At 40.0% G+C, this 10185-nt stretch overlaps 1 protein-coding gene across 1 annotated transcript; it reads left to right on the top strand.

The window, feature by feature from the left end:
- The first annotated feature begins 1739 nt into the window (after positions 1-1739).
- Positions 1740-2866, top strand: LOC700398 (HCLS1-associated protein X-1-like). The gene is made up of 2 exons (XM_077988291.1): positions 1740-1880; positions 2041-2866. Exons 1-2 carry the CDS (start codon positions 1827-1829, stop codon positions 2629-2631), a joined length of 645 nt encoding a protein of 214 aa, XP_077844417.1. The 5' UTR covers positions 1740-1826; the 3' UTR covers positions 2632-2866.
- Positions 2867-10185: the final 7319 nt, after the last annotated feature.

Genomic DNA, 10185 nt, shown 5'->3' with positions numbered 1-10185 from the left:
TAGAGGAAAAGCAGAGTTCCACAAGACCTCCAATAGAAGGATTTGAACTAATGAGGGAAATTAGGGAAGGCATCATAAGGAAATAACTTTGAGCTGAGATCTTGAGACTGAGTACTTGACTAAAGTAGGTGGGGAAAGAAGATTCTGAGCAAAGGTAATATAGCATATTGATATGGTTTGGCTCTGTGTCCCCACCCAGATCTCATCTTGAATTGTAATCCCCACATATGGAGGGAGGGAAGTGATTGGATTATGGGGACAGCTTCCCCTGTGCTGTTCTCACGATAGTGAATGAATTCTCACAAGATCTGACAGTTTTATAGATGGTAGTTTTTCCTGCGTTCACACATGCTTTCTCTTGCCGGCCGCCATGGAAGATGTACCTTTTCCCCTTCCGCCATGATTGTAAGTTTCCTGAGGCCTCCTCAGCCATGCAGAACTGTGAGTCAATTAAACCTCTTTTCTTTATAAATTACCCAGTCTCGGTATTCTTCATAGTAGCATGAGAACAGACTAATACAAGCAATATAAGTGGATCAGAGTGAGAAAGCAGAAAAATGACACAAATGACAGAGGAGAAACAGTTTGGGGAAGGATACTGGGAGCTTAAAGGATTGATGGAAAAGCTTTCAAATGAACAGGATTTAGAAAACTTTGAAGGGCTAGGGAGTAGGAAGTCCAGGAAGTGTATTAGCATACAAATGGTCATGTCTAGGTGCTACCCACTTGGATGAATCAACATTAACCAATTTCTGCCTCTTTGTCCCTCTGCTCCAGTTCCTGGAGCATACTAATGGTCTTGTTTTCAATATGAGCTTGCCCCCACCTAAGTGAGGACAGAGTGCCTGTCTGATGGCATCCCCAGACTATATCCAGTGGGAAAGAAGTTATTTCCTAAAAGAAAAGTGGAATGTAGTTAGGAAGAAAGAATGAATACTGAGCTGCTCCAAACCAACAATGTTCACTATAGGTTGGTGGAGACCAGCCCATGAAGGGTCTTGTGTGTCATAAAGGACATTAGCCCTTATCCTAAGTGCAGTAAGGAATCTGCAGAGGCTGTTGAGCAGGAAGGGGGGAATAACATGATCAGGCTTACATTTCTAGAGGATCCTCTGGCTGATTTGTAAATAATGGGTTAGAATGAGGCTACAGTGGAGGGCAGAGAGCAGCTAGGTCAGAGGCAATGGGGATTTGGCTTACAGTGGTAGCAGCAGGGCTGAGAAATTGTTGGATTCAGAATATATTGTAGGTGGAGTCTACAAGAGTTGGGAATAGGTTTTAAATAAGGGATAGGGGAGAGGAGGTTTCAGGTTTGGTGTGCATGGTTAATCTGCAAAATATTGGTTTCATTTTAATAGGAAATTGTGCTCTAGTTTGGGAAGAGCCTCATGAGATACAGCTTCCATGACTTGATCCTAAAAACTTACTCACTTGAAGTACTTCCTAAGGGAAACTTCCTAACTACTTCCTAAGGGAAAAATTTGTCTCTGCTTGTATATACTATACAAGGAGGTAAAATATCTACAATTTTGAAGGCAGGTCCCCAATTTCACATAAGAAAACAAGCTTTTCATTAGATCCCTAAAGCATATGAGTCTGCCCTCAACTAGCAACATAGAAATCCTTGGTTCCAGGCTTCCTCTGAGTGGACAATCTCAAGCTATCTGCTATTCTGTGCTTATTGGAAGCCCAACTGCAAGAAGTGACGGTTAGAGAACAGTAATATGGGCTGACGCCTTGCTCAATTTCCCACAGGGCTGCGCAGGTTTCCCCCTTCTGCGAATGAACCACTTGAGGGGTTCAAAGATTCGAGTCCTAATACGGGAATGAGCCTCTTTGATCTCTTCCGGGGCTTTTTCGGCTTTCCTGGATCTCGGAGTCACAGAGATCCCTTTTTTGGAGGGATGACTCAAGATGAAGATGATGATGAGGAAGAAGAGGAAGAAGGGGGCTCATGGGGCCCTGGGAACCCAAGGTTCCATAGTCCTCAGCACCCCTCCCCCCGCCCTTCCACCTCAAGGAATTTGGTTTTGGCTTCAGTTCAGCCCAGGAGGAGGGATACGTTTCCACGATAACTTCGGCTTTGATTCCTTAGTAGGAGATTTCAATAGCATCTTCAGCAATACGGAGGCCTGGACCTTGCCTTCCCATCCTCCTGAACTTCCAGGTCCTGAGTCAGAGACACCTGGTGACAGACTGCAGGAGGGACAGACACTTCGAGACTCGATTCTTAAGTATTTAGATAGTCACCAGCCCAGGACCTTTGAGGGGGTCTTGGAGAGTGATGCAAGAAGTGAATCCCTCAAAACAGCACCAGACTGGGCCTCCCAGAGACCATTTCATAGGTTTGATGATGTATGGCCTGTGGACCCCCATCCTAGAACCAGAGAGGACAATGATCTTGATTCCCAGGTTTCCCAGGAGGGTTTTGGCCCGGTTCTACAGCCCCAGCCCAGATCCTATTTCAAGAGCATCTCTGTGACCAAGATCACTAAGCCAGATGGGATAGTGGAGGAGCGCTGGACTGTGGTGGACAGTGAGGGCCAGACAGAGACCACAGTAACCCAGTACGAAGCAGACAGCAGTCCTAGGGATGATCCAGAATCACCAAGACCTCCAAGCCCTGGATGATGCCTTCTCCATCCTGGACTTATTCCTAGGACGTTGGTTTCGGTCCTGGTAGCCTTGTTAACCCCCAGAGGCCTTCAAGTCCTTTCCACCTCTCACCCATTGCCCACCATCAATAAGCTTAGCTTCTCCTCTCACCCGCTCAGGGGCTTGGATATGTGGAATAGTGAATTGGGGGCATGTCAGTTTGTCACTCACCCAAACTGACCAATAAAATCTTTATTTATGCTAAAAAAAAGACAATAATAATATGAATATTTATGGCTAACATTTATTGAGTACTTACTATACATTTAAAGATCTAATGCATTATTTCATTCAATCCTTACAAAACTATTAGTAGGTATTATATTTTTTCTCATGCTATAGATGAGAAGGCAGATGACCAGAGAGGTTAAGAAGAAAACAAATGGGAAAGTGGAATTTCTACCATTGTTGAATTATTATACATTCCAGGCATTTATCTAATCTCATGTAACACTTACCTCACAGGGTAGCTGTCAGGAGTACTATCTCACATTTATTTACAGATGAGGAAACAAGGGCAGTGAGAGGAAATGTCATTTGCCCAAATGTATGCAGCTAGTAAATTGCTATAATAGGATTTGAATTCGGGTCTCTCCAACTCCGAATCTCATGTTTTACCCCAGGCTACTTCTCATGACACTTATATGTCTTACCCATGGTCATGTACCATTCCAACAGTCTCGCTGTCTACCATCTACTGAATAGTCACTATAAGTCATTCTCCATGTTGGGCACTGTGATAGTTTTGTGTGTTGACTTGGCTAGGTTACAGTCCCCAATTATCAGTCAAGCACGAACGCATGCATTCCATGAAGATGTATTGCAGATGTGACTGAAGTCCATAATCAGTTAACTTTAAGTAAAGGAGATTATCTTAGATAATATAGGTGGACCTGATTCAATTAGGTGAAAGGCCTTAGGAGCAGAGCTGAGGCTTTCCTGAAGAAGAAATTCTGCTGCCTATGGGCCACAGCTTCAGCCTATGCCCAAGGGTTCCAGGCCCTTCCTAACAGCCTGCCCTAGTCATTCAGAATTGTCTAGCCAACTCCCACAGTTATGCAAACCAATTCCTTGCAGTGACTCTCTTAGTATATATCTCCTGCTGGTTCTGGTCTCTGGTTAAATCTTGACTGATACAGGCATGTTACATGCATTATCTCATTCATTATTTTCAACAGTCTTAATAATAGGGTATTATCATTACCTCCATTTTACGGATGATGAAACAGAGGACCAGAAAAGTTAAGTAATTTCCCCAAAGCTACACTGCTCATATATATTAGAGGCAGGATTCAACCCTGCTTCTGAAACTTCAAACCCTGGCTTTTCAGCATTATGCCATAGTGTAGCATATTTGGAGATTATGCCATAGTGTAGCATATTTGGAGAATACGTACTCCATCCACTCTCTAAATTCATTCACTGTAAGTGTTGTAAAAAATATGCAATGAATAACTTTAATTTAAGTTCCATTTTTGGTAAATCATTTGTAGATGTTTGAATGCACTGTTAAATTTCCTTGCCTAACACAAAATGGCTGGTTGGTTAAAAAAGGAATTCCTTGATAAAGAAGAAAAATAACGACCATGATAACAATGATTACCCAAATGATGGTCCATCATGCAGAAAACCAAAAGATCAAGTCCACAAACAAGCAGAAAATAAAGGATGATAATACATCTTTTCTCTACTTGGCCCAACGTTCAAAATTTAGTTTCAGCACATCATCATCTGTCCATTAAATTTATGTAATTATTTTGGATGTCATTGGTTTTGTAGTTTTGCTATATATGTGTGTGTGCGTGTGTATATATATACACACACATATATTCAGCCTCCAGCTGAAAAGGCTTGAGAATATATATACACACACACACACACACACACACACACACACACACATATACACACACATACATATATATATATTCAGTTTTATAGTTGTTTAAGACCATAGACATAAGAAGTTTGTGTTCACTTTTTTTCCATAGCATAATAACAGTATAGTAAAAGTAGGTTAACAGATAAGTTTTGTAGTTATTTATTTTTCCCTTTAAAACGCACTTTTCATTATTTGAATTTGCAAAAACAACTAGTAGAACTGATGCCTCCCTTTTTCACTTTAGCTTCCAGGGAACTCAGAAGCAAATTTGAAATTCAACTATGACAATTCTGTTGATCTTTTTTTGTCTAGACACAAGTATTGTTCTTTGTATAATCCTAATATTTTAAAATTTTGACTTACATTTCCCCCATATCTGATTCATGTATGTATAAATGTTGTAAATGGCCTTGAAGCCTCTGCAGAATGAAGTGTGATATAAATATTTTTTAAATTATGATTGATAAATGATCATTTAATTCCTGTCAGTGAAAGTGGGAATGGACTATATACACAAAATATACCATCAAGTATGGGATAGTAAAATGTCTGCCAGATAATCATGATTCACTGACCTGTGCACTAATTCAAGATGGTCGCTTACATTGAAGTGACTAACAGCACTAGGCAATACTCCTCCTGACCAATCTTTCCCTCCTAGGATTTAAACTAAAAAGTCAAAAATTTTCAAGAGTAAAGGAACCCAAAACTCCATAAGGAGAGAGAGAAATTATTGGGAACCGAGCAGTCCTCACTATGCTGCTGCCCCACAGGTGCTGGGGACTTTGCATTTCAGCAGAAATGTTCTGCAACAAGGTTGTTATCTAGTCACTCCAAACTGAGATTATCTTCTCAGTGAGTCTGTCTAGTCTGCTGAGTTAGGTTACAAATTCTTCCACAGAAGTGTTCCTACCTTCTGATATCATCTCTGTGTACCTACTCTTGTTTTTTGATTCAATCTTGACTCAGTGAATCCTATTGTTTCCTGCAAAATGATACAGGATGCAATTTGATGAGCTGTATCCCTGAGGAAGGTCAGAAAAAAACATAGATCTATTCTGCTGTATTTCCTATTCTAAATGATTCAGGTCAACATATATTCGTCACGTATGATCATGTATCACTTGATGGGCCACGTTCTGAAAAATGTATCTTTAAGTGATTTCACTATTGTGCAAACATCCTAGAGTGCATTTATGCAAACCTAGATGGTGTAGCCTACGATACACCTAGGTTATATGGTATAGCCTATTCTTCCCAGGCTACAAAGCTGTATAGCAGGTACCGTCCTGAATACTGTAGGCAACTGTAACAGTATAATAACTATTTAATCATATTCAAACATAGAAAAGATACAGTAAAATACCGTATTATAATTTTATGGGGCCACTGTCATATATATTGTCCATTATTGTCCAAAATGTCATTCTGCGGCACATAAGTATACTTACTATTTGCCAAGCATTGTTCTACGTACTACAGACTGCTTCTCAAGATTTAATGTTCATACAAATCACCTGCACATCCTTTAAATGTAGATTCTAATTCAAAAGTTCTCAGGTGGGACCTGAGATTTTTATATCATTATTGAGCACCCAGGTGATATCAATGCTGTTTGGCCATGGATCACACTTTGAATAGCAAGGACATAAGGTAGTAATAATACAATACATTCCTTCTATTCAAGACATTTAAAATTTAGTTGGATAAATTGTGGAAGTGGTTAAGCATGAAGGCTTTCACATATATGAGGCATATCGTTTTGGGCAGCCTGTGATAGTAGATTTTGGGGAGACCCTGTTGGCAGATGAGAAAATTGTGATGCTGAATAAATGAGTGAGTGAGTTAATAAGTGAGTGAGTGATTGAGTGTGAGTATGTATTGGCAGTTGGGGACTGAGAAAAAGGAAATATCATTGAGGGAGGTATGTGAGATAAACCTTGAAGGATAGATAGAATTTTGACAGGGGAACACATGAGCACCAGCCAGGATAACAATATGAGTAAATAGTACTTAACATCACTAATTATCAGGAAAATGCAAACCAAAATCACTATGAGATACCACTCCCCACCTGTTAGTATAGCTATTATCAAAAAGATAAGAGATAACAAGGGTTGCTGAGGGTGTGGAGTAAAAGAAACCCTTGTACCCTGGTGGTGGGAATGTAGATTGGTTCAGCCATTATAAAAATATTATAGAGGTTCCTGAAGAAATTAAAAACAGAATTACCATACGATTATGGTAATTACCATAATCAATTACCAGTATCAATCACCAGCAATCCCTCTTCTGGGCATATACTCAAAGGAGAGGAAATCACCACTTAATATATCTGCACTCCCATGTTCATTGCAACATTATTCACAATAGGCAAGATATGGAAACAATTTAGACGTCCATCAATGGATGAATGGGTAAAGGAACTGTGTGTGTGTGTGTGTGTGTGTGTGTGTGTGTGTGTAATGAAATATTATTTGGCCTTAAAAAAGGAAGAGATCCTGCCATTTGCCACAACATGGCTGAATCTGGAGTACATTATGCTAAATGAAATAAGCCAGACGCAGAAAGAAAAATCATATTGCATGATATCTCTTATATGTGAAATCTTTTTTTAAATAAAATGTCAAATATACAGAGACAGAATAAAAGTCTTTCTAGAGGGTCGTGGCAGGGTGGGGGGAAGAAATGGGGAGATGTCAGTTAAAGGGTACAAAATAAAAAACATGTAGGATGAACAAGTTGAAAGATCGAATGCACAATATGAGGATTACAGTTAATAATAATGTATTGTATTTGGGATTTTTCCTGAGTAGATTATAGCTGCTCTTGCCAGAGAGGAAAGAATGGGATGACAGATATGATAATTTGTTCTCCTATGTTAACCATTATACTATATATATAAAACATCATGCCATATACCTCAAATATACACAATAAAGTTTATTTTTCAATAACAAACAAAACAATATGAGCAAATATATGAAGGCAAGAGATAATATTGGTTGTATTTTGAAAAGAGCCAGTAGTCTCATTTGATTGGTACATAGAGAAAGTAACAGAAAATATAGCAGGAATTAGGAATCTAGGAAGAGATGGTAAAGGGCTTTGAAGGCCATATAAAGAGTGACTTGTACTTATTTTGATAGTTAATAGGGAACCCTTAAAGGATTTAGAGCAGAGCAGTGATATTATGAGACCTGTTGTTTAGTTATGGCTATAGAATTAGAGCTGTGGTCCCTGGTCCAGCATCATCATTTTCACCTGAGTGTTTGTGAGACATTCAGGCCTGCTGCAGACTTACTGAATTAGAAATTCTGGGGGTGGTACCCAGCACTCACTTTGAATAAACCCTCCAGAGGTTTCAGATGCACTCTGAAGTGTGAGAACCACTGGGTTAGAAAAACAGATCACAAGTTTGACTGCATATTAGAATCACCTGGGAGCTTAAAAAAAAAAATAGGCTGATGTGCAAAGCTGCCTACCATATTCATCAAATCAGAAATCTTGGGGATGAGATTTGGGTATTAACAGTTTTTAAAGCACCTCAGGTGATTTTAATGGAAAACCCAGGCAGAGCATTACTGAAAAGAAGATGCAGCTTTGGTGAGGATTGAGCTGGAGAGACTGGTTAGAGAGGGTTGCAATAATTAACTGGGGCTGTGTCCTGGGACAGGAAAAAAATGACTATGAAATATGTTCCAGAGCAAGCCCTATCATATAGGATTGGGCAACTGCCTGCATATGAAGTGAGAGAGGAGTCCAAGGGTTTCAAGTTTCAGAGAAGAAAGAGGGTTGGTGTCAAAGAATGCTGCCAGCTACAGAGATTATTAGATAATATTATTTTGTTGCTTTGTTTTGTTTTTTGAGAAGGAGTCTTGCTCTGTCACAGAGGCTGGAGTGCAGTGGCATGATCTCAGCTCACTGCAACCTCCGTCTCCTGCGTTCAAGCAATTCTCCTGTCTCAGCCTCCAGAGTAGCTGGGATTACAGGTATGCGCCACCACACCTGGCTAATTTTTATATTTTTAGTAGAGACGGGGTTTCACCATGTCAGCCACGCTCATCTCGAACTCCTGACCTCAAGTGATCCACCCACCTTGGCCTCCGTAAGTGCTTGGATTACAGGTGTGAGCCATAGAAAGATAATATTTGATTGATTAGTTATAGTAATCAGAAAGATAAAATAGTAGGTTGAGAGCTACTAGGATTGTGGGAAGATTTTCTTGGGAGGGAGGGTACCCAGAGGTATTTGGATTCAGAAGGGAAAAATGTTGAAGATGAAACAGACAAACAGGACAAATAATAGAACCAGGTTTGAGAGGAGTTGGGCAGAGATAAGATCAAGGACACACAAAAAGGTGTTATTTGCAAGAAAAAAAGACACTATAGTTTGAAAACTAGATATTAAGAGAAGGAAAACTCCTGTTTTGGTAACATTGTGAACAAGATATTCTAAATAGCCCTACTACTTCGAAAATTCTAAATGCTGTGGATGACTTTTAACAATATATTTTAAAATGCATGCTGAGCTCAGAAGAAAGTAAGAATCGAAGGTAGTGGGGGAAGGAAACACAGAAGTGGGGGTAGGAGGTAGATAAAGAAGGAGGAACAAGCTGAAACCAGAATAGGGTAGTAAACAATGTAAAAGTAAAGAAACCCAGTGTGAAGATATACATGCCAGTAATGTAGAGTTTTGGAAGTTGGAAATGAAATCCTAATCGTTGGGCCTAGGCAAATAAAGAAGCTGTACCTGAGATAATCAGGTACATCTGGCTCTTTTGAAGGTGCTACATTGTCAGTGAAAAATAGGCCAGAAACAAAATCTGTCAGCCATCAGAACAAGCCCGCAAGGAAACTTTTCTTCACCACAGCTGCAGATGGACATGAATTAATAACAATAGTAGGAATCTCGACTATACCCTAAACCCAAAAATTTGTTTCCAGAGATCTCCTTTAGAAGAAACTGGGATTTAAATTTATTCAACCAGCATGGTTGAAAAACACCAAGCCTAGAAGTTATTCCAGTATAGTAGCATCCCTTTTGGCCAGCAAAAGCACATAAAATTATCTGTGAATAAACCGTCCTCAACCCAGACCTATAAGAGCCCCACAGATTGTTTAGCCAAATAGAAGCACACATCAGGAAACAAGTGTTTAATCACTAAACACATAAGGAAACAAGTTACCATGAATAAGACTCAGAAGAAACAAGAAAGAACAGATTTAAACATTTAAGAATTTTAAGTATTTGTTGTTGTTGTTTTGAGACAGGGCCTCGCTCTATCACCCAGGCTGGAGTACAGTGACAGGATCTCAGCTCACTGCAGCTTGGACCTCCTGGGTTCAAGCGATCCTCTGGCCTCAGCAACAGTCCCCTCCTCCCCATAGCTGGGACTGTGCCACCACCCCCGCCCCTGGCCAGTGTTTTTTTGGTTTTTGTTTGTTTGTTTGTTTGTTTTTTGTTTTTTGTTTTTTTTTGGTAGAGACAGGGATTTGCCATGTTGCACGGGCCTGTCTTGAACTCCTGGGCTCAAGTGATCCTCCAGCCTAGGCCTCTGCATGTGCTGGGATTACAAGCATGAGCCACTGCACCCAACCAATAATTTTAACTGTTACTGATAAAAGATAGAATGCACAATAATCTGA

The sequence above is a fragment of the Macaca mulatta genome, chromosome X (assembly GCF_049350105.2).
Source record: "Macaca mulatta isolate MMU2019108-1 chromosome X, T2T-MMU8v2.0, whole genome shotgun sequence".
NCBI lineage: Eukaryota > Metazoa > Chordata > Mammalia > Primates > Cercopithecidae > Macaca > Macaca mulatta.
Note: the sequence above shows the minus strand (reverse complement) of the source record. Positions and strands in the feature narration are given on the sequence as shown.